The sequence below is a fragment of the Tachyglossus aculeatus genome, chromosome 3 (genome assembly GCF_015852505.1).
Source record: "Tachyglossus aculeatus isolate mTacAcu1 chromosome 3, mTacAcu1.pri, whole genome shotgun sequence".
Classification (NCBI taxonomy): domain Eukaryota; kingdom Metazoa; phylum Chordata; class Mammalia; order Monotremata; family Tachyglossidae; genus Tachyglossus; species Tachyglossus aculeatus.
In genome coordinates this window covers 21,737,305-21,761,796 of record NC_052068.1, presented here as the reverse complement: position 1 = coordinate 21,761,796, position 24,492 = coordinate 21,737,305, and the positions used below count along the sequence as shown (strand labels likewise).

At 49.5% G+C, this 24,492-nt stretch overlaps 1 protein-coding gene across 2 annotated transcripts in view; it reads left to right on the top strand.

Annotated features, from left to right (window-relative positions):
• CRTAC1 (cartilage acidic protein 1) overlaps positions 1 to 24,492 on the top strand; it is a 188,312-nt gene extending 163,820 nt beyond the window's left edge. The window contains exons 8-15 of one of the 2 annotated variants that reach the window (XM_038743651.1): positions 1,795 to 1,931; positions 9,667 to 9,749; positions 11,712 to 11,812; positions 12,309 to 12,477; positions 20,945 to 21,090; positions 21,672 to 21,714; positions 22,985 to 23,128; positions 23,999 to 24,492. In XM_038743651.1, the coding sequence (XP_038599579.1) occupies positions 1,795 to 1,931; positions 9,667 to 9,749; positions 11,712 to 11,812; positions 12,309 to 12,477; positions 20,945 to 21,090; positions 21,672 to 21,714; positions 22,985 to 23,128; positions 23,999 to 24,027 (852 nt within the window). In that variant the 3' untranslated portion in view covers positions 24,028 to 24,492. Of the gene's footprint in view, positions 1 to 1,794; positions 1,932 to 9,666; positions 9,750 to 11,711; positions 11,813 to 12,308; positions 12,478 to 20,944; positions 21,091 to 21,671; positions 21,715 to 22,984; positions 23,129 to 23,794 lie in introns of both variants that reach the window. The other variant, XM_038743650.1, reaches the window with a different exon arrangement.

The window sequence follows — 24,492 nt, the reverse complement described above, 5'->3', positions numbered from 1 at the left end:
CCAGGGGAGGGGGTCCACTTTCCTGCAACCTTCCTCAGGCACGTTCTATCACTGTTTGGAATGCATTTGGAAAACCAGTGGCCTGGAGCATTGGGCAGGATGTCAGGACTTGGATTCCATCTGAATCATGAAGTTTTACAGGCCATCCTACAGGGACAGCAGGGACAGCTGGAGGGAAAAGAGAACCTGGGGCCGGGTGGGGCGGGGGAAGGGAGTGGGGAGTTGATGGGAGGTTGCTCTGGAAGCAACCCACAGTTCAATACCAGCGTTGCCCTTCAGTTCCAAGATAACACTACTGACACAAGAACTGTATCACGCAGGGAGAATTCTGGGCGCACAGTGCCCATGAAAATACAGCTGGTCTCTTTTCTAGTCCCTTGCCATTCAGGTGAGCATTTCTCCAACACAAGTGATTAAAAGAGTAAAAGTATGCCCCACAGCCAGCAGGGCATACACTTGAATTGTTTTTGTAGTAGTGGGGATGGCTTGTGCTGAGTTATCCACACTCTCTCACCCAGCCCTCCTGTGCCCAGTGGCCGACATTGCCAGATAACTGGTAGGGAAAGGAGGAGGCAACCACTCTCTCAGAGCAGATAATCAATGAGACCTCAACAGTAGCCATCACACTATGTCCTCACCCATTCAGTAAGGCATCTTTGAGTGCAATCTTCAGAGAGGCTTAGTTCCCAGGAGCAAGGACTGAGGCTGCAGAAGCCACTGTTCCCACCCTCTCCTGCATTTCCCATCTGGACTCCTGGAAGCTGGAAGGGCATCTGCATTGCTGGGCCATGAGACTGGGCCAGATTTCTGGGAAACGAGCCCAAGGGGCCGCCAGGGTGGGCAGGAGGCATCCATGGAGGTAAGAGCCAGAGCAGGGGAGAATGGCTGCTGTGGGGGGGCTGCCTGTTATCCAGCTCATTGCCTCCTGTGGCCCTGACCAGTCTTCTCCCTGCTGGAAGCCCCAAACCTCTCAATAAGCCTCATTACCAGGCTGATGGAGGGTGACCTCTTCCCCTGGCCTTCCCAGCAGGGTCCCGCCTTCCCCTGGCTGGAAGACTGCCAGCTATCCCCGCCTCAGGCTCATTAGAGTGGCCATCAGAGAGAGCAGCAGAGCAGAAGAGGAGCCCAAGGAGGAAAAGCCTGGGAGGGGTTGCATTTAGCACTACTCCAAAGTGGCTTGCAGAGAGTCTGTAGACTTGAGCTCCACTGAGCCCCATGGTGGGATTCGATCACCTGGAGATTTCCTCAGGGAAATGGCCGTCTTGGGACAGAGGGCATCCGGGACTGAGATGCCATGAAGACCCATCAGTCTTCTAGTGCTGACTCCCCTCGACCAGAGTCCAGCTTTCCCCCCGTCCAGCGCCTGGGCTGGTTCTCCCAGACCTCTGGTATCCCAACTCGGCTATTCTACATCCTGGGCCTTGCCCCATGGGGCAGGACTGGTGCTCATCCCAAGTGACCCAGCCAAAGAAAACAAAAGAAAACTGAGTGAGACCCAAACAGAGCCTGCAGAAAACCCAGTTTGAGGTGGCAGGGGCTGGTTTCTGCAGGGTCCCCACCCCTTGAGCGGGGACGAGATTCCCCCACCTCTCTGGCAGAGGGCAGGTCAGGGATCCAGGGAAGAAAAGAGCTCACCCTCTCCTCAAGCGGGCAGGGGACAACTTTGTAATCTCATCTTGCCCCAGCTCGTTAACAAGGGTAAAGGGGCCACTGGTGCCCTGTTGCTAGAGATGGTGGGTGGGAGAGGGACCCCCTTGGACCCTCTTGACCCGTGACCCCTCTCTGCCTGCCCAGGACATCGCCACCCCCAAATTCTCCATGCCCTCTCCAGTCCGCACCGTCATTGCAGCCGACTTCGATAACGACCAAGAGCTGGAGGTTTTCTTCAACAACATTGCCTCCCGGGGTTCTTCCATCAACCGCCTCTTCCGGTGGGTATCTCCCCTTCCTCTGTAGGCTCTGGTGTCTCCCGCAACTCCATCCCTGACCAAGGAAAACAGGGCGACACCCCTTCTCTGAGGATAACGAGCCAGGAGATGAAGGCATGCTGGGAGGGAGAGGTGAGAGCTCAGGAGAGATTCAGAGGGAGGAGGTGCTCTCCCAAACTAAAATCAAGAAGAGCCATCATAATCACACAGTTTCTGCAAGCGTTGGGCTCCGTGAACCACTGGTCTGACCCAGTGATGGCATGGTTCCCTCCTCTAGACCGTAAGCTAGTTACAGGCAGGGAATGTGTCTACTAAGTCTGTTATATTGTACTCTCCAAATGCTTAGTACAGTGCTCTGCACATAGTAAGGACTCAGTAAATACCATTGATTGATGGTTCATGCTAGGGCGAAGGAGGTAGGAAGAAGAAGGAGAAATAGAGTGTGAGCAAGTAAGAAGCTTCCAAAATATCAGATGGAGTGGGAAGCAGCAGGCCTAGTGGAAAAAACAGGGGCCTGAGAGTCAGAGACCCTGGGTCCTTCTCCCAGCTCTGCCATTTGCCTGCTCTAGGACCATGGGCAAGTCACTCCACTTCTCTATGCCTCAGTTTCCTCATTTGTAAAATGGTGATGATATACCTGTAAGACTTTGGGCTCCATGTGGGACAGGGACTGTGTCCACTATAATTATTCCATACCTACCTCAGTGCTTAGTACAGTGCCTAACACCTAGCAAGTGCTTAAGAAATACCACAATTATTATTTATTGCTGTTTTATCTCCTACTGAGACTGTGAGCCTCGTGCGGGACAGGGACTGTGTCTGACCTGATGGTAGTGTATCTACCCCAGCACCTAACACAGTGCTTGGCACCTAGTAAACATTTAACAAATATCACTTAACAGATACCACAAATACCACTTACCACTTAGAGCTTAGTATGTGCTCTGCCCACAGTCAGTACGTAGCACTGACTTTCATCCTTCGATGCCCAACACAGTGCTCTGCCCTTCTTAAGTGCTCAAAAAAGGGGCTGATAGGAGGGAAAGGAGGCTGGAGGTAAATTCTCCTAGGGGAGAGCTGTCTCTAGGCCCGGAAGAGCCCTGGTCCTGGAATGACCAGGACAGCTGGCTCAGCCAGAGGGGATGGGGAGGAAGGGCAAGGGCTTTCTGGTCCCTGGAAATATCCTACCTAATTGCTTAGTTCCCAGAACCCCTCAGTCCTGCCCCAGGAACGCTCCAGCTACTCTTAATAAAAGGCGAGAGCTGTGACTGAGCGTCTTTTAAAATATAATTATTAACAAAAGCATCAATCCTGCCGTATGTAATCACCCCTTGAAGGCACCAGATTTACTAATTAGGTGCCTTGCAAAAAGCTTATTCACGACTTCCAGATTAATTGCAGAAGATCAATTGCTCGTTAACAGAGGCTCTACTTTTCTTCTCTGGCTAATAAAGTATCACTTGCCTTGGGCCTCTGATCACTGAGATGTGTCTCTCCCTCATCTCCCCAGGACCCCAGAACTTGAGCATTGCCCTACTAGGCTGGCCAGGGCCGTGCTGGGAGCAGCTTCTCCAGAACCTGGCTACCCCCTTCCCCGGCCGGAGCCCTGCCCCCCCTCCTCCCCACAGAAGACCGTCCCATCCCCAGTTCAGTGACAGCTTCCCCATCCCCTTCCCTCAGGGGCCCTGGCTGATTGAGCTGCTGGCAGTGAGCAGATTAAACGAGGCCCCCGATTCTCAGGCACAATTTGGTGTGTTTACTCAGGTCTCCGGGGCACCACCCTGAGTCTTGGCACGGGCAACTCTGGCGCTTCCCAAGGTCCCCACGGCAGATGGTGGGCTTTGAGCACACAGTGACAGGCAGTGAGGAGAGCTAACAACTGGGCTGCTGCCCCACAGCTTGGCTGCTTGGGGCTGCCTTAACCCTTTTCTGTCCGGCCCGTGTGACCGGGCTGGGTCCCTCGATTCCATTTTAAGGTTCCCAGAATGACAAGATTCCTACTGGGAGTCCTCTTGACCCCCTATTTCCCAGGTATCACTGAAATTGGGGTCGCCTCCCTAGACCTATTCACCTCACTAGGAGCAGGGCACCAGACACAGGTGACAGGCATGTTTCAGGGAAGGGATTGCAATGATTTTACAGAGAGTCCACAAGCACCCCCACGTACCCTTTCCAGCTCACTTCCCAGCCTGGGGTCCGTGCCCAGGTCCACACCCAGGTGCTGAGGATGTACAAGCATGACACAGTCCCACAAACGTACCGCTGGTCCCTTCTCTGAAAGAGCAGCGTGGCTCACTGGTAAGAGCCTGGGCTTGGGAATCAGAATTCATGGGTTCAAATCCCAGCTCCGCCACTTTTCAGCTGTGTGGCTTTGGGCAAGTCACTTAACTTCTCTGTGCCTCATCCCTCATCTGTAAAATGGGGTTAAGACTGTGAGCTCCACGTGGGACAACCTGATCACCTTGTAACCTCCCCAGCTCTTAGAACAGTGCTTTGCACTTAGTAAGCACTAATAAATGCCATTATTATTATTATTCTCAAATTCCTTCAATCACTGCCACAGGAAGCCCGCTCCTCCAAAACAGCTCCTTCTTCTCCTTCAACCAAACATCCTGCCCAGGCCCTCCTCACTTCCTGCCCGAACGGCTGCACGTTCCTCCTCTTGAGATTCCCAGACTCCCGCCCCAGCCCTGCCTGTAGCCAGGCTGTCTTCCCTCCAATCTGTCTTCCATGTTCATTCACTGAGCAGGTGGTTTGGGCCACATCAAATTCCTCCTCAAGGCTCTCCAGAGACTCAGTCAACCAACAGGGTTTTCCAAACTGCTTTTCTAGGGCAGAGATTAGCTCCAATCCCCACTCCCCAAACAGTAAATCATTCGTCTATCAAGCACCCTGTGGGGGCTTCATATTTGTAATTGGCAATGGTTCCCTTTCACCTCCACCTACGTAGGCACAGACATACCTCAGAATCACACACACACACACACACACACACACACACACACACACACACACACACACACACACACACACACACACAAACCCTATTTGGCAAAGCAAAATGGGAGCAACTCAGCATCCTTGAGCTGCAGAATCCCCCAAACTCTCATCCCCTCCTGGATCCACCCCAGCCAGTAACCTCCTCTCTGACCCATCAGCCTCATTCCCTTGTCTAATAATAATAATAATAGCATTTGATAATAATAATAATAATGGCATTTATTAAGCACTTACTATGTGCAAAGCACTGTTCTAAGCGCTGGGGAGGTTACAAGGAGATCAGGTTGTTCCACCGGGGGCTCACAGTCTTAATCCCCATTTTACAGATGCGGGAACTGAGGCACAGAGAAGTTAAGTGACTTGCCCAAAGTCACACAGCTGACAATTGGCAGAGCCGGGATTCGAACCCATGACCCCCGACTACTTACTATGTGTCAAGCACTGATGTAGATACAAGCTAATCAGGTTCCTTCCCTCCATCTGGGGCTCATGTTACCTGATTTGTCCCAGTGGCTGGCACCTCTCACACGAAGTACAGGACCAATGGAAGATTGGTCATTTGTCCTGCTGATTTGTTCCATGGAGGAGCCCAGTTTAATAATTCAGACCCAAATCCCTCTTTGGGAGCCTAAAGTATCCTTTTGGGTTTCTCTTTGGAGCAAATTAATTGGGTAATTGCTCAAGAGTCCAGACTGCCCTTGGGTGGCCCCATCTGAGAATGGGTGTCCACAGGTCAGCACAACAGTCAAGGCTCTCCGTCCCCCTCCCCCAGTCTTCTCAGCCAGTTGCCGTCCCTTCAATCCAAATTATAGAATTTCCTATCAAGAGAAGCAGCGTGGAAAGAGCCTGGGTCTGGGACTCAGAGGACCTGGGATTTAGTCCCAGCTTTGCCGATTGCTTGCTTTGTGACCTTGGGTAAGTCACTGAACTTCTCTGTGCTTCAGTTTCCTCAACTGTAAAATGGGGATTAAATACCTGTTCTCACTCCTACTTAGACTGTGAGCCCAATGAGGGACAAGGACTGTGTCCCTCCTAATTAACATGTATCTACCCCAGTGTTTAGAACAGTGTTTGACATATAGTAGGCACTTAAATGCCATAAAAAAAAAGTGTTGGACTAGCCAGGATCCTGAGATTTCACAGAGAGAAGAATGAATGAAAGTGCTGTTGGCCTGAGCAGTGCCATTTACTCTCTCATCCCTGCCGGTCGTGATCCTGCTGGGGCCTGGAGCGCAATACATGCGTAGGCTAGCAGGAGTGTCATTCATTCATTCATTCATTCAATCGTATTTATTGAGCATTTACTGTATGCAGAGCACTGTACTAAGCACTTGGGAAGTACAAGTTGGCAACATATAGAGATGGTCCCTACCCAACAGTGGGTTCACAGTCTAGAAGGGGGAGACAGACAATAAAACATATTAACAAAATAAAATAAATAGAATAAATATGTACAAATAAGATAGAGTAATAAATCCGTACAAAAATATATCCATATATACAGGTGCTGTGGGGAGGGGAAGGAGGTAAGGCAGGAGGGATGGGGAGGGGGAGGATAGGGAGAGGAAGGAGGGGGCTCAGTCTGGGCAGTGTCACACTTTGCAAAATCCCTGTGTAGCTTTTTTTGCAGTGCAAGTGGCCACAGCATAAAGCCGATGCTCCCTCTTCATATCCTACATTCATATCCTTCATATCATTCATTCATTCAACCGTATTTATTGAGTGCTTACCTTATGCAGATCACTGTACTAAGCACTTGGGAGAGTACAATATAAGCAGACACATTCCCCGCCTAAATTAAGCTTGCAATCTAGAGGAGGAGCTTACAGTCTAGAGGGGGGCAGACGATCATTCCCCCCACCTTCAAAATCTCATTAAAAGCACATCTCTTCCTCCTTCTTCTTCTTTATGATATTTGTTGAGCACTTACTACGTAGAAGGCTCTATTCTAAATTCTGGGGTAGGTACAAGGTAATCAGGTTGGACACAACCCCTGTCCCACATGAGAATCACAGTCTTCATCCCCATTTTACAGATGAGGCAACTGACGCATAAAGAAGTGAAATGGTTTGCTCAAGGTCGCACAGCAGACAAGTGGCAGAGTCAGGATTAGAACCCAGGACCTAGGACTCCCAGGCACATGCTCTGTCAACTAGACCATGCTGCTTCTCTTCCAAGAGGCCTTCCCCTATCGTGCCTTCATTTCTTCTTCTCCCGCTTCCTTCTGAGTGACCCTTGCACTAGAACCCTTGATTTATTCCACCTTCAGCCCCACTTCTGAACTTATAATAATAATAATAATAATGGCATTTATTAAGCACTTACTATATGCAAAGCACTGTTCTAAGCACTGGGCACTGTTCTAAGCACTGGACAGTGTGGCTAAGGGGCTAAGTGGCTAAGGTCATGGGTTCTAATCCCGGCTCTGCCATGTGTCTGCTGTGTGACCTTGGGCAAGCCACTTCACTTCTCTGGGCCTCAGTTCCCTCATCTGTAAAATGGGGATTAAGAGTGTGAGCCCCATGTGGGACAACCTGAGTACCTTGTACCTACCCCAGCGTTTAGAACAGTGCTTGGCACATAGTAAGGGTTTAACAAGTTCTATAATTACTATAATCATTATTCTATCCGTAATTCATTCATTCATTCACTCAGTCATATTTATTCATTCAATTGTATTTAAGTGTTTATTGTGTGCAGAGCACTGTACTAAGTACGTTGGACAGTACACTGTGACAACAGACACTTCCTGCCCACAGTGAGCTCCCAGTCTAGATGGGGAGACAGACATTAATGCAAATAAGTAAATAAATAGATATAACAATAATACAATATAATAATAATATTATAATGTCTGTCACCCCTCTAGACTGGAAGTTGTTATGGACAGGGACTGTGTCTACCCACTCTATTTTATTGTAATAATAATAATAATACTGATGGCATTTGTTAAGCGCTTACTATGTGCGAAGCACTGTTCTAAGCGCTGGGGGGGATACAAGGTGATCAGGTTGTCCCATGTGGGGCTCACAGTTTTAATCCCCATTTTACAGATGAGGGAACTGAGGCCCAGAGAAGTTGAGTGACTTGCCCAAAGTCACACAGCTGACAAGTGGTGGAGACGGGATTAGAACCCTTGACCTCTGGCTCCCAAGCCCGTGCTCTTTCCACTGAGCCACGCTGCTTCTCTTGTACTCTCCCAACCGCTTAGTACAGTGCTCTGCACACAGAAAGCACTAAATAAATATGATTGATTGAATGATTGTTAACCCTTGGTAGCCTCTAGAGTCCTCACTGCCCACATTAGCCAGCTATTTTTCAGGATTCCCCCTGGACCTATCCAACTGGCGGAATAACTTAGGTGCCTCTTTGGTTAGAAGCCCTCATCACTGATGGCGTAGCCCCAACAGACCGAGCTGGAATTAGAATCCAGGTTTATTAATTCCAGAGCTGGGCTCTTTCTACTGCTGGACCAGCAGGAGGTTTTCACTATTTCTATAAAAACAGAAAAATTAAGCGGGGTGCGTGGCTCAGTGGAAAGAGCCCGGGCTTTGGAGTCAGAGGTCATGGGTTCAAATGCCAGCTCCGCCACTTGTCAGCTGTGTGACTTTGGGCAAGTCACTTCACTTCTCTGGGCCTCAGTTCCCTCATCTGGAAAATGGGGATTAAGATTGTGAGCCCCCTGTGGGACAACCTGATCACCTTGTATCTCCCCAGCGCTTAGAACAGTGCTTTGCACATAGTAAGCGCTTAACAAATACCATTATTATTATTATTATTATTATTATTATTTCTGATCTGCAGTATGTGTGTGCCCACAGCACAAACCTTAAGCCCTTCTTTCCCAGGGTCGGGAAAGATGACACACTGGAGCCGTTGGAAGGAACATTACTGTCTTTGTCACTAGATATTCATTCATTCAGTCAGTCATTTATTGAGCACTTACTGTGTGCAGAGCACTGTACTAAGTGCTTGTAGAGAAGCAGCGTGGCTTATTGGAATGAGCCCGGGCTTGGGAGTCAGAGGTCATGGGTTCTAATCCCACCTCCACCACTTGTCAGCTGTGTGACTTTGGGCATATCACTTAACTTCTCTGCGCCTCAGTTACCTCATCCATAAAATGGGGATTAAGACTGTGAGCCCCACTGGGGACAACCTGCTTAACTTGTATATACCCTCAGTGCTTAGAACTGTGCTTGGCACATAGTATGCACTTAACAGAAACCATCATTATTATTATTATTATTATTATTATTATTATTAGATATTCATTCATTTATTCATTCAGTTGTATTTATTGAGTGCTTGCTGTGAGCAAAGCACTGTATTAAGTGCTTGGGAGAGTACAATATAATAATAAACAGACACATTCCCTGATCACAATGAGTTGTCTTAGAATTTATTAAGTGCTTTCTATGTGCAGAGCTCTACCAAGCACTGTGAAAGGATGCACAAGTGGGAATTAGAGACCACTCCTGTCCCTCTGGGGACTAGGGATTGGGTAGGGAGAAGGGGAGACCCAACCAGCCTAGGGGTGCCTGATTCATTCATTCATTCAATCATATTTATTGAGCACTTACTGTGTGCAGAGCACTGTACTAAGCGCTTGGGAAGTGCAAGTTGGCAACATATAGAGACGGTCCCTACCCAACAGTGGATGCTGGGCGGGGGTGGGGGCTCGTGGTAAGCAGGGGAGGGGGCTGATTTTGCTGATGCTTCCTCATCTCCTCTCCCACAGGGTCATCCGCCGGGAACATGCAGACCCCCTCATCGAAGAGCTCAATCCCGGGGATGCCCTGGAGCCCGAGGGCCGGGGTACAGGTGAGAGAGGGGTCTTGAGACACCTACCCTACTCGGTTTGCATCTCCCTTCCCTGTGTCTTCTCATGAAGACAGTGGTCTTCTAGACTGTGAGCCCACTGTTGGGTAGGGACCATCTCTATATGTTTCCAACTTGTACTTCCCAAGCGCTTAGTACAGTGCTCTGCACACAGTAAGCGCTCAATAAATATGACTGAATTAATGAATAGTCCAGAGTACCTCAGCAGGGTCAGCCCCCTCCGGGTCACCTAGCCTGCCTGGGATGGATAGGTTTGGCCGACACGAAGAGGAATAAGTGGGAGATCTGTTTCTGGGACTCCTAGACAGCCTCGTCTAGACTGAGCCTCATTGATCTCCACCTCCAGGGACTCAGTTGCCAGACTGAGCCCCCTCCTTCTTCTCCCCCTCCTCCCCCTCCCCATCCCCCCCCGCCTTACCTCCTTCCCCTCCCGACAGCACCTGTATATATGGATATATGTTTGTATGTATTTATTACTCTATTTATTTTGTTTGTACACATTTATTCTATTTATTTTATTTTGTTAATATGTTTTGTTGTCTGTCTCCCCCTTGTAGACTGTGAGCCTGCTGTTGGGTAGGGACCGTCTCTATATGTTGCCAACTTGTAATTCCCAAGCGCTTAGTACAGTGCTCTGCACACAGTAAGCGCTCAATAAATACGATTGAATGAATGAATGAATAAATGTGAGTGAATGAATGAATGAATGAATGAAGTATTTGGGTCTGAGAGGGTCAGTGAGCTAGCAGTCCCTCCCAGATGCCCTGAACACCTGCTGAGCTCTTCGCAGCATTCATTCATTCATTCAATCAATCGTATTTATTGAGCGCTTACTGTGTGCAGAGCACTGTACTAAGCACTTGGGAAGTACAAGTTGGCAACATATAGAGATGGCCCCTACCCAACAACGGGCTCACAGTCTAGAAGGGGGAGACAGACAACAAAAGAAAACATGTAGACAGGTGTCAAGTTGTCAAAACAAATAGAATTAAAGCTAAATAATAATAATATTAATGACATTTATTAAGCGCTTACTATGTGCAAAGCACTTTTCTAAGTGCTGGGGAAGTCACAAGGTGATCAGGTTGTCCCACGGGAGGCTCACAATTTTAATCCCCATTTTACATAAGAGGCAACTGAGGCACAGAGAAGTTAAGTGACTTGCCCAAAGTCACACAGCTGAAAATTGGCAGAGCCGGGATTTGAACCCATGACCTCTGACTCCAAAGCCCGTGCTCTTTCCATTGAGCCACGCTAAATAGAATAGTAAATATGTACAAGTAAAATAGAGTGATAAATCTGTTCAAACATATATACAGGTGCTGTGGGGAGGGGAAGGAGGTAGGGCAGGGGGAGATAGGGAGGAGGAGAAGAAAAAGGGTGCTCAGTCTGGGAGAACGCAGGGTCTTCAAATCCAGAGTCTCCCGTTTTGCCCCTCCCAAATTTTTGGTTGAACAACTCCCCCAACTCTCCAGTGAAGCTTCAGACCAGATCCGCCCCTGGACCACTGGGTTGACTGGCTACTTTTTTTTTTAATAGCATTCATTAAGCACTTGCTATGTGCCAGACACTGTTCTAAACACTGGGGTAGATACAAGGTAATCAGGTTGGACACAGTCCATGTCCCACATGGGGCTCACCATCTTAATTCCCATTTACAGAGGAGGTAACCGAGGCACAGAGAAGCGAAGCGACTTGCCCAAGGTCACACAGCAGACAAGTGGCAGAGCCAGGATTAGAACCTAAGTCCTTCTGACCCCCAGGCCTGTACTCTAATCATTAGGCTACACTGCTTCTCAGGGCTACGTGCATTGTCTGTGACTGCAGTCCTCAACAGTTTGGCCCAAGATATCAAAGTCCTTGAGGCTTTCAGCACCCTGCCGTGCCACCCCCGCCCCAGCCACCCAAGTGAGGGGCAGGGAGGTGAGGTGTCTGTTGTTGCAGGGGGTGTGGTGACAGACTTTGATGGAGATGGGGTGCTGGACCTGATCCTATCCCACGGGGAGTCCATGGCGCAGCCTCTGTCGGTCTTCAGAGGGAACCAGGTACGGAGGGGACATCCAAGGTCCAATTCTGACCTGGATGAGAATTCCCAGAGCTGTTTGGGGGGAATTGACTTGGCAGGGAGTGGGATCCTGGACCCTGAAAGAATTAAAGGGTAATTAAAGCTTTGAGGCCTGCCTTCGAGGAGCCCCACCCCTTCCTCTTAGAGCCTTCCATTCTCTCTTCTGTCTTCTGGGCCCAGTGTTCTCTCCTTCCGCTTTGCCTCCTCACCCTGCCCTTCCTCCTACACTTCAGCTCTTGTCCTTCTTCCACATCCTCAAGCCAGGGTTCTTCTTCTTTGCTCCTCTTCCTTCTCTCATTTCACCCTCCTCTCACCTCTGACCATTCCTTTCCTCCTTCCCTTCCTCGCCACGCACCCAGGCCCCTCCTCCCCTCCCCCTTGGGACCCTGCAGCCCTCCCTCCCTCCCACCGGGGCTGGTTGCTGGGGATGAAGATCGGAGCCCCCTCCCCCGCCCCGCCATCTCCCTTTCCATCAGGGCTTCAAAAACAACTGGCTGCGAGTGGTGCCGCGAACCCGCTTCGGAGCCTTCGCCCGAGGGGCCAAGGTGGTGCTCTTCACGAGGAGGAGTGGCGCGCAACTGAGAGTGATCGACGGTGGCTCGGGCTACCTGTGTGAGATGGAGCCCGTGGCGCACTTCGGCCTGGGTGAGTCCAGCAGCGGAGGTGGAGAAGCAGTGGTGAGGGGAATGGGAGATAATTGAGTCTAGGAGGGCGGGTGGTCAGTGATCCTAAGCGAGGTGGGGTGGTGAAAGGGCAGGCAAATCGCATTCTGAGGCCTGGGCTTTGTTGCTCTGTTTGGGCTATGACAGGGCAATGTGATTGCCTTGTGGCTTAGAGAACTGGGCAAGGCCGGTAGGATATTCATTCATTCATTCATTCATTCAATCATATTTATTGAGTGCTTACTGTGTGCAGAGCACTGTACTAAGCGCTTGGCAAGTACAAGTCAGCAACATATAGAGACGGTCCCTACCCAACAACGAGCTCACAGTCTAGAAGAGGGAGACAGACAACAAAACATGTAGCCAGATATCTGGGATCTAGGGGGTCTCTCTGTGTTCTACCCTCACTATCCTTTACTGTCTTTGCCCGCTGCTGGCCAGGGACCCCTCCCCTTGGGACTCACAGGAAGTTCTTTGTGCGTTTGCTAATTCCCTTGTATTGTACTCTTCCAAGTGCCTAGAACAGTGTCCTGCACATAGTATGCGCTCAATAAGTACAAATGATTGATTGGGCAGGGAACGTGTCTACGAACTCTGTTATATAGTACTCTCCCAAGTGCTTAGTACAATGCTCTGCACGCAGTTAGCGCTCAATAAATATAGTTGATTGGTTGATTGAGCCTGGAGGAGAAATTGTTGGGAGGTTGGGATGCTGTCTATGGGGCTGCTTTGTTGACTCTGTCCTAGGTCTCCTGAGTCTTGCTAAGCAGACAAGGCCTGCAACCAGGGGCATATTAAGGGTTTGGTGAGCTTGGGATGCTCTTTGCTTCTGGGACCCCTCCCTTCTCACCTGGGATGTCTTCATAATTGATGCCACTTTTCCTCCTATTCCTTCGGGGCTTTCTCCCTGTTTACGAGGACGCCACCCTAGCTGTGGGATTTCCTCCCTGACTATGGGGGTCACCATTCTACCTAGGGGGTCTCCACTCTACCTTTGAGGTCTCCACTCATCTATGGAGTTTCCATCCTGTCTGCAGGGTTTCCACCCTGTCGGCAGATTTCTGCCTGGGAATCAGAGGACCTGGGTTCTAATCCCAGCTCCACCACGTGCCCTTGGCCAAGTCACTTAACTTCTCTCTGTCTCAGTTCCCTCATCTGCAAAATGTGAATTCAATACCTCTTCTTCCTCCTACTTGGCATGTAGGAGGAATCAGGGACCTGATGATGGACCTGATTATGTTGTATCTACCCCAGCACTTAGTACAGTGCTTGGCACATGGTAAGCGCTTAACAAACTCCACAGTTATTATTATTATTATTTGGTCTTCACCCTGTCTGCAGCTTCTTCACCCTGTCTACAAGATTTCCTCCCCACCTCCATTGCTCCCTCCCCTATCAGTCACTCCAGTTCCTTCATCCTGACTGCCTTCTCAGTCACTGCCATCCCCTCCAAAGCCTCCCCTAACTCTCCTCCTCCCCAGGCAGGAGACAGACATGCCAGAACCTAATAGACTTTCCTTGATGCCACCTCGCCCCCATTCATGGTTCTGTTTGAGGTGATGGCTAACTTAAGAGATGTGTGTGCTCCCATTGCGATTGGGCCCCTAGAAGTCAAGCAGGACCCCCCACCTGGAACTGAGCTGTCCTCTCCCCCAGCTCCAGACTGTTTAAATAATAGTGGCCTGAGACAGTGGCTCATCCAGAAAAATGGGCAGGTGCCAGTGCCCAGCACCATCAGAGCGGCGGACTTCCCCTTATGCCTAGGAGTCAAAGCCATCGTGTCCCCAACCCAGCCAGCTCTGAGACCCCATCCGCTCATACTCTCCACCTTGTCCAGCAGCTTCTCCACTGCCCAAAGTGGTTGAGTGATTTCCTTGTCAGGCATGTCCGCTGAATTCATTCCCTCTAAACTGGAAGCTCCTTGTGGGCAGAGAACGCACCTACCACCTCTGTTGTAATGTACTCTCCCAAGCATTTAGTACAGTGTTCTGCTCACAGTTAGTGCTCAATAAATAGCATTGATTGACTGATTGATTCCCAGGGGCAGCTGGGAGGGGAGTTCTGAGGGGGAAAGGGGAGTGGAACAGGCTTCACTGGGCCTGTGAGGAGCCCTGCAAATAGCCCAAGATGCTTTCTCTGAATCTACTCCCCCAACATAGGAAGACTACCCGGGGGCCCCTTCTCAAATGGCAGGGTGCCACACGAGCCCACAGCCCAGAAGGGAGCAGTCTAGGTGTCTGAGCTGAGAAGTCTTGCCATGATGAGAGCTGTTATTTTTGTCCCTGGAACACCCCCGGGTCTGCTCCAGGCTTAGTCTGGCATCTGTGACACCCTCCAAGTCAGCTCAGCAGACAGTGACTCCCACAAGCACACAAGGAGGGTAAAGCATCCTCCTCCCAACAACTCTGAGGCCATCATCGATCCCCAGAGTGTCACCTTCACAAGCAGGTGGGGATGGGCAGGCCGAGTAGGGGGAGGAAATCAAGGCTTTCTGATTGATGGGAGCAGAGAGAAAGAAAGACAGAGAGCCAGAGAGGAGAGAGTGGAGAGAGAGAGAGATGGAGAGGAGGGAGACAGGGAGGAGAAAGAGTGATAGAGAATGAGAATGAGAAATACTCACAAGACAGGGTCTTGGGCTGTGGGAGGAGAGGCAGAAAGAGAAGGAAGAGACTGGGAGGAAGTGGAGAAGGATGAGAGAAAGAGGGGACAGGAAGAGGTAGTGTAATAAAGAAATAGGAGCAAGAAGAAATAAAAGAAGAGAAGCCCGGGGATAAAGAAGGAGAAGGGATAAAAGATGGGAAGGAAGAGGCAAAGGGAAGAGGCTGATGGAGACCCTGAAGAACAGGGAGAGAGAGAGTGGCTGGGATTCAAACAATGGGGAGAAGAGCTGAAACAGAGATCTTGGGAAGACTGAGGTTGGGTGAAAAAAAAGAGATCCCAGGAGGGTCAGGGTGGGAAAGTGGAGAGAAAAGAGAAAAGAAATAGAGGGGGAGGGAAGTTGGACAATAGGGGAGTGGGAGGGTGGGAAGGAAGAAGAGTCCAAGCTGGTTTGGGAGAACACGTCACTGGAAATGAGACTGGTGCAGGCAGCTGGACAAAGCAGTGAGCGTGCGGGGAAGGCATTCAGGGAGGAGAATGAATGCTGCAGGGGAAATGAAGACAGGGATTGGATCAGAGATGGGGTCAGGGAGAGGGAGAGAGAGAGAGAGAGAGAGAGAGAGAGAGAGAGAGATGTTGATGATGATGATGGAGAAGAGGCAGAGGAAAAGCTGACCTAGCAGGAAATGCCAGAATTTCTGCCCGTGAATACCAGCATTTCTCTCAGCTCAGCAACCCTGGGGTAGAGGTGGAAGGCATAGGGAGTCCCAGACTAGTAGTAGTAGTAGTAGTAGTAGTAGTAGTAGTAGTAGTAGTAGTAGTAGTAGTAGTAGAAGTAGTAATTGTTATATTTAATAACTTTGGTAATTTTAAGCATTTACTCTTTACCAGGCACTGTACTAAGCAGTGGGGTAGATACAGGCAAATTGGGTTGGACAAGTCCCTGTCCCATGTGGTGCTCAGTCTTAATCCCCATTTTACGGATGAGGTAACTGAAGCCCAGAGAAGTGAGGTGACTTGCCCATGTTCACACAGCAGGCAGGTGGTGGAGCCAGGATTAGAACCTAGGTCTTTCTGAGTCTCAGGCCTGTGCTCTATCCACATAGGCCAAGCCACCTCTCATAATGATAGTAATTGTGGTATTTGTCAAGTGCTTTCTCTGTGCCAAGCACTGTACTAGTGCAGGGGTAAATACAGGTTTATCAGGTTGGACCCAGTCCCTGTCTCACGTGGGGCTCACAGTCTCAATCCCCATTTTACAGATGAGGTAACTGAAGCTCAGAGAAGTTGAACGACTTACGCAAGGTCACACAGCAGACAAGTGGTGGACCCGGGATTAGAATCCATGAGTAGTACTATTTTTTAAGTGCTTACGGTGTGCAGATCGCTGAAGTAAGCACTGGGAAAGAACACACAGGTGAGAATTAGACACAGACCCTGTCTCTCGGTTGAACTCACAATCAGTCAATCAATCGTATTTATTGAGTGCTTACTATTTGCAGAGCACATACTAAGCACTTGGGAGCGTACAATACAACAGAATTAGCAGCTATGTTCCCTGAATATAATGACTTACAATCTAAAAATGAAAAGGGGGAGCATGAACTGGTGACAGACACAGAAGGAGAGAGAGCAAGGGAGGTCTGATTCTCCTCAACGTGTTTCAGTCAGTGAAGTGATCGATCATATTTATTGAGTGCTTACTCTACGCGGAGCTCCTAGGAGAGGACATTTGAGCCTCTTTGGCCACCCCTACCTTACCGCCTGGCTTCTGAATGAGACTCTCCCACTCCTTGCTGCTGCTACTGTCAGCCTCCCACCATTCATTCATTCATTCAATCGTATTTATTGAGTGCCTACTGTGCGCAGAGCACCGTACTAAGCGCTTGGGAAGTACAACTTGGCAACATATAGAGACGGTCCCTACCCAACAATGGGCTCACAGTCTAGAAGGGGGAGACAGACAATGAAACAAAACATGTGGACAGGTGTCAAGTCATCAGAATAAATAGAATTTGCCCAGCTCGGGAAACAGCCACCCTGCCAAGGCTCCCAGAAGCTTGAGCTCAGGATTGGATATCAGTCATTCAATCAGTTGTATTTATTGAGCACCTATTGTGTGCAGAGCACTGTACTAATCATTTGGGAGAGTTTAACAATGCAACAGACACATTCCCTGCCCACAATGAGCTTACAGTCTAAATAATAATAATAATGACATTTATTAAGCACTTACTATGTGCAAAGCACTGTTCTAAGTGCTGGGGAGATTACAAGGTGATCAGGTTGTCCCAAAGGGGGCTTACAGCCTTAATCCCCATTTTACAGCTGAGGTAACTGAGGCACAGAGGAGTTAAGTAGCTTGCCCAAATCAATCAATCAATCAATCGTATTTATTGAGCGCTTACAGTGTGCAGAGCACTGTACTAAGCGCTTGGGAAGTACAAGTTGGCAACATATAGAGACGGTCCCTACCCAACAGTGGGTTTACAGTCTAGAAGGGGGAGACAGAGAACAAAACAAAACATATTAGCAAAATAAAATAAATAGAATAGATATGTACAAGTAAAATAAATAAATAAATAGTGTAATAAATCACACAGCTGACAATTAGCAGATCTTAAGCACTTACTATATGCCAGGCAATGCACTAAGTGCTGGGACAGATACACAATAATCAGGTAGGAGATAGTCTATGTCTCACGTGGGGCTCACAGTCTTGGTCCCCATTTTACAGGTGAAGTAACTGAGGCATAGAGAAGTTTAGTGGGTTGCCCAAAATCACAGAGCAGTCAAGTGGCAGAGCCAGTGTTAAAACTCAGGTCCTCTGACTCCCAGGCATGGGCTCTTTCCACTAGGCCATGCTTCTAATGTAAGAATTCCTCTTTGGGGTTCTCTCCTCTGAGGCCTCCAAACGTTTTCTTCTAAAGGCTACAGGGATACATTTTGTGAGCCTGTTGTTGGGTAGGGACCGTCTCTATATGTTGCCGACTTGTACTTCCCAAGCGCTTAGTACAGTGCTCTGCACACAGTAAGCGCTCAATAAATACGATTGAATGAATGGTTTACCTGCAATTATTCTGCAGACAGAGAATTTTCTGGTCAAAAGCTCTGATCCAGGGGAGCTGCCGTGGAGCTGATGGCGAACAGAGAAATGAGATTAAGTAGGTGCTAAATAATCCCCACTCATCAACCCCACACCACCCCTGTCGCCCTGGCCTCTTCACCCAAATCTTCCCTCACCAGAGACATTTACATCGAGTGCCCTTTGTGTCTGCTCTTTCTGTTATTTGCAAGACGAGGGTGTGTATTCAAGCCAGGGCTCATTTGAGCAAGGGAAATCCGGTGGTCCACATACCAATTGCTTTATTAAAGTGCAAAAATATTCCGTCGACTCTATTCCCTCTGTCTGCTTTGCTTGTAATTCTTCTGAAAAGAGCAATTCTGTTTGTCTTGATTGCCTTTGTCCTTTTCCAACCACCTGAGACTGTGCACTCCAGCTCCTGGTGGCATTATCCCATTATCCCCTGCAGTTAGTGAGAAGGGAGCTCTAGGGGCTCATATCAGGCCCTTGTCCACCACTGGTATTTATTGAGCACTAATGTGAGGCTCTGTACTAAGCTCTTAGGAAAATGCCACAGAAGCCAAACAAACATTTCCTACCTCAAGGATCTTATAATTTCTTGGAGGCTACAGCTGCACCTTGGGCTCTGAGTCACAAAGAACCTGAAATTCTTCTCCTCTAGCCCAGCACCCTACCGATTTTTGTTTTCATTTTTGCATGAAAAATGTTGCCAACTTGTATCTCCCCCTTCTCGACTGTGAGCCTGTTGTTGGGTAGGGACTGTCTCTATAAGTTGCTGATTTGTACTTCCCAAGCACTCAGTACAGTGTTCTGCACACAGTAAGCACTCAATAAATATGAACAAATGAATGAATGAATGTGTGCTTGTCTTTGAATTCATTTTTCTGTTCTATTGTCTCATCACTCCATGTGTGTCTGACTTCAGTCCCCTCTCCCGTTATATTTTTAGATCATGAGCCCCTTGAGGGGCTCTAATTCCCACCTGTGAATTCTTACCCAGCATTTAGTACAGTGCTCTGCAAATTATCAGTGCTTACTAAATACTATGACTCTAATTCAGCTGGGAAGCAATACAAATCGTGTTGGCTAGTAGCAGAAGCTGGAGGAAGAACGAGGATGAAATAATATGACTACTATAAGCCCCCACTTTTCTTCTTCTCCTCCTCCTCCCCTCCCCATCACCCCAACTCCCTCCCTCTGCCCTACCTCCTACCCCTCCCCACAGCACTTGTGTATATTTGTACATATTTATTACTCTATTTTATTAATGATGTGTATTTAGCTATCATTCTATTTATTCTGGTGGTATTGACACCTGTCTACTCATTTTGTTTTGTTGTCTGTCTTCCCCTTCTAGACTGTGAGCCCATTGTTGGGTAGGGACTGTCCCTATATGTTGCTTATTTGTACTTCCCAAGTGCTTAGTACAGTGCTCTGCACACAGTAAGTGCTCAATAAATATGAATGAATAAGAATAAATTATCAAATAGGATACATTCATAATATAAGCCTGTTGTTGGGTAGGGACCATCTCTATATGTTGTGAACTTGTACTTCCCAAGCGCTTAGTACAGTGCTCTGCACACAGTAAGCCCTCAATAAATACTATTGAATGAATAAGTGCTGAAGGTGGCTATTGGGGTGATGTCACAGGGTGTTTGGACATGAGGAAGGCTCTTGTTGGAGGTGGGATTTTAGGAAGGCTTTGAAGATGGGGAGAGGGGTGGTCTGGTGGATTTGAAGGGTGAGAAAATCATCTCAGCTTGATATTATGGTAATAATAACCGTGGTATTTGTTAAGCGCTTAGTATGTGCCAGGCACTGTTCTAAGCACTGGGGTAGATACAAGATAATTAGGTTGGACAGTCCATGTCCCCCATAGGGCTCACTGTCCTAATCCCCATTTTACAGATGAGGGAACTGAGGCACAGAGAAATTAAGTGACTTTCCCAAGGTCACACAGCAGACAAATGGTGGAGTCAGGATTAAAACCCATGTCCTTCTGATTCCCAGGCCCATGCTCTAGCCACTAGGTCTTGTTGCTTCTCATGTAATCTCTCTTGGTTTAGTCTGATGAATTCCAAATCCCTTTGGCCCAGGTGGAGGTGGCAGTCAGGAGCTGACCCCCCTTTCCCAGGCCCGGCCCCTGCTCCTTTCCCTGCCCCTGCCTCATCCCTCGTCCTTGCCCTGCCTTGGCCTTGGCCCTGCCCTTCCCCTGCCCTCCATTCCTTTATTCCAACCATACTCCCACCTCTTGCATCCCCCCAGCACTTAGTACGGTGCCTCACACATAGTAAGTGCTTAACAAATACCATAATTATTATTACTATTATTACCTTTGCCCCTGAGCCAGCCCATCCCTGCCCCTTTTCCAGCATTCCATTGTTCTCAACTTTATCCATTCTCTCTCCCACTGTGGCATCAAGTCTACTACTGGCGGTGATCCGGGGGCAAATGTCCCCTTGCACATTTCTACTCTTCACCTGTTTTCTTTTCCTATTGGCCAAGCCTGCGGTTCAGTGGAATTCCTTAATTGCCTGCGGCCAGAGTTGGAATTCTTTGGGGGAGTAGGGAGTCAGCGGTTGGGCAGAGAGCTGTTCATCTGTCCATACCACTATGGGGCATCTTGGCTGCACCCCTAAGACTGTCCCAGGTGCCCCAAATTCTGCAGGCTGAGCCCAGTGTGGAGGTGAGCTGGGCAGACTTGGAGTGGGTGTAGGGATGGGGGAGCAGCCCTAGTCACCTCTCCCTTGTGTCTTCCCCTCAGGGCAGGACGAGGCCAGCAGTGTGGAGGTGACATGGCCCGACGGCAGGGTTGTGAGCCGTGCAGTGGCCAAGAACGAGAGGAACTCAGTGCTGGAGATCCCCTACCCGCCAGAAGAGGATGAGCTCCCCCAGCCCGTCACCCTGGAGGTGGGCGCTGGGGTCTGGGCCCAATCCATTCTGGCCTTCCCCGGGGAGGGAGTTGGGGAGAGGCCAGGGGGCCAGGATCCGACTTGGGGGCTCAGGTCATATTTGTCCTCAATAGGAGCCTGCCCCCGACCAGACAGGGCCCCATGTTCCATTCCCCACTGACACCAGGCCCTGAGTAGAAAGCAGTACCTCTGGCAATTTCTCCCTTCACGTGGAGCAAGTGGCTGAGGCCCAGGCTTGCTGGGAACCCTCTGCTCTGTAAGACTGAAGCCGTGGCGATCCTCCCTCAGTGTGGAGCCCAGACTGGGGAAGAGGGCCACGGGGACAGAGGAAAGAGAGCCTTGCAGTTGGGTTTCCTGTTCCTGGCTCTCCAATCCTACTCTGAGGAAGACTGAAATTTGCTCATGTTGAATCCCTCCCAGGTGGAGTCTGGGCAGGAACAGGCCGTCTCCAGCCGTTCCTCAGATTAGCCACCTGAGATCCGGGGCCTGCAGGGCAGCTCCTTTGGCCTGGGGTCTTGCAAAGGGGCAGCATGGGGGTAACGTGACCCACGAGTGCCTCTGTTTTCTCCCACAACGCAGTGTGGCCAGGGATTCGCCCAGCAAGAAAATGGACGCTGCAGGGGTGAGTTGCCGGCAGGTCCCGGAGACCATGAGAGTCCGGCCTTGCAAGGAAGGCAGGGATCGGGGCCGCCCGAGCCAAGAGCTGGGAGGAGGGTTACTTGGATTGAGGGTAGACCTGGAAGCCAGACAAGTGCTTTGCACATAGTAAGCGCTTAATAAATGCCATTATTATTATTATTATTATCCATGCAAGGAAGGTTGGGACTGCCTGGGGACTTGACAACAAGACCTCCAAAAGGGCACCCACATGTGCAGAGATGCACACACACAACACACCCAATGCCCCCCACCACACACATACACTATCTCCCCATCCCTACAGTCCCCTTGATTCCAAGCAGTGACCTTGACCTGAAGGGGACAGCATCCTTACCGAGACAGCTTAGGTGGAGGTAACAGGTGAGGGAGTGCAGAGAGTCACCATAATAATAATAATAATGAAGGTATTTGTTAAGCGCTTACTATGTGCAAAGCACTGTTCTAAGCGCTGGGGAGGATACAAGGTGATCACAAGGTGAGCCCCACAATTTTAATCCCCATTTTACAGATGAGGTAACTGAGGCACAGAGAAGTTAAGTGGCTTGCCCAAGGTCACACAGCTGACAAGTGGCAGAGCCGGGATTCCAGGGAAGAAGTCACTTAGTAAGAGGAGGGAACCCCAATAAAATAGCTGATTGAACAGCCGAAAGAACAATAGCTTGGAAACTCAGTCGAGATGGGGCATCCAGCCCTAGGCCCTGATCAAGGTGGAGTTTCTGGGGGTCCCTTGGGGCTAGCTGGCTTCTCTGGGGGCTTCTTGAGCTGCTTGAGGGTTGCCACCCCTCACAGTGGTGACCTGAGTGAGATTTATTGGACAGGCTCTTTTTTGATCTTTAAAGTGATCGTTGAACTATGCTTGTTGATGTCTTCTTGGTAGCCACAAAGTTTGGTTATAGCGAGGTACTTGCTCAGAAGGCTGGGGTGTTCTTAGTGATGGCGATGATGATGGTGATGGTGAAGATGATGACGTGATGGTGGTGAGGATGATGGTGATGATGGAGAGCGTTCACAGAGGACAGAGAACAGGAAGTCTGGGCTGTTAGTAGTCTCTTAGCAAGCCCAGGGCCTGTCATTTGGTGATAACGGTGATCAGACCTGAGCCACCTAGCCCAGATCAGGATGGGCCAAAGAAGCCTTTATTTGTTTGTTCATCCAGTGACTGTGTATTGAGCCCCCCAGCAACAGGGGCACCTGGCCCCCAGCACCAGAGAGCAGCTTCTCTCTGCTTTCAGACAGCGATGAGTGTATCCAGTTCCCCTTCGTGTGCCCCAGGGACAAGCCAGTGTGTATCAACACCTACGGGAGCTACCGTTGCCGTGCCAACAAGAGGTGCAGTCGGGGTTACGAGCCCAACGAGGATGGCACTGCCTGTGTGGGTGAGTGGGGGCTCCAGGATCCCGGGGATGAAGCTCGGAGCCCCAGGGGCAGCCTGGCCAGAAGGGAAACGGAACTGAGAGCACCTCCAGGAATTGCTGTGGATTAGGGAACCCCCACCTCACACTGCTTTTGCAAGGTGATGGGAGGACATTCACTCATTCACTCAGTTGTATTTATTGAGCACTTACTGTGTGCAGAGCACTGTACTAAGCTCTTTGGAGAGTGTAATGCAACAATAAACAGACACGTACCCTGCCCACAACGAGCTTACAGTCTGGGGGCGGGGGGTCACCCTAGATCATTCCCCAAAAGGGCATGGTCGGTCCCCATGCCGAGGAGATGCCCCCCAGTTGACGTCGGAAGTTGGAGGGTGGCGGGAGGAGGGAGAAGGAGCAAGCAGCAGTTCTCCCTGCCGTGCCGGTCAGGAGCCTAGCTGTACATTGTCCTTTGGTCGGAGCAGCTAACTGCACCGGGATCTGCCTAAAAAATGATTTCTTCCAAAGAACGTGCTCCTGTCCATTTCAGCCGGCCTGCTCCGAGCTGGGAAATAAATTAACTCTTGTTAACCTCTGCCTGAACTGGTATTTCTCTTCTCCCTCTTGTACTCCCTTCCTTTCTCTTTCTCCATTTCTCTCAATTTCTCTTACCCCTCTCTCCCTCTGCAGCTCAAGTGGCCTTTTTGGGTGGATATCCCTCTGCCGCCATTAGAATCTCTGAGTTTCTCTCTCAAGCCTCCTATTTTTTTTTAGGCCTTGGACTTTGCCTTCAGTTATATGCACTTTAAATCCCGACAATAAAGAAAAACTAACAACCTTTGTGGAAACTGAATCTCTCTCCCTCTGCCTGTTTCTCTCACTCTCCACATCCAGTAGCTGCAATGGCCCCTCAGAGTTACTGACTGAACAGCCGGGCGGCCATCTTTGGAAAGGGAAAGAGAAGCTTGGAAGTCGATGATATTTTCGTAAACAGAGTTGTTTGTGAATTCTTTCTTTGCATGTTTTCTGAGAAAACAGAACGAGGACTCCTCTCCACCCCTCCCCCAGATCCCAAGGCGGCCCTAGTTTATCTGTATTGGTCAGTGTTGTCAACTTTCTCTTTTTCCGTACGATTTTTTGCCCTTAACAAAGATGGTGGCTCCCAGGTGGCGGCTTGCTCAATTGACTTGATGATGTACCATGGTCCTGCTGGTTTGGCCTGTGCTGTTTCTGCCTGACCCCGTACTTCAGGTGTTTGGGATTGTCTTGGTGGGGAGGGGAGAATTCTTTGGACTTCTTGATTTTTAAAGTGTTAAAGTTTTAACCTGCTAAGTCTTCCAGCCCCTTCTTCAGAGAAATGATGCCAATAAACTATATCCTGTACATTA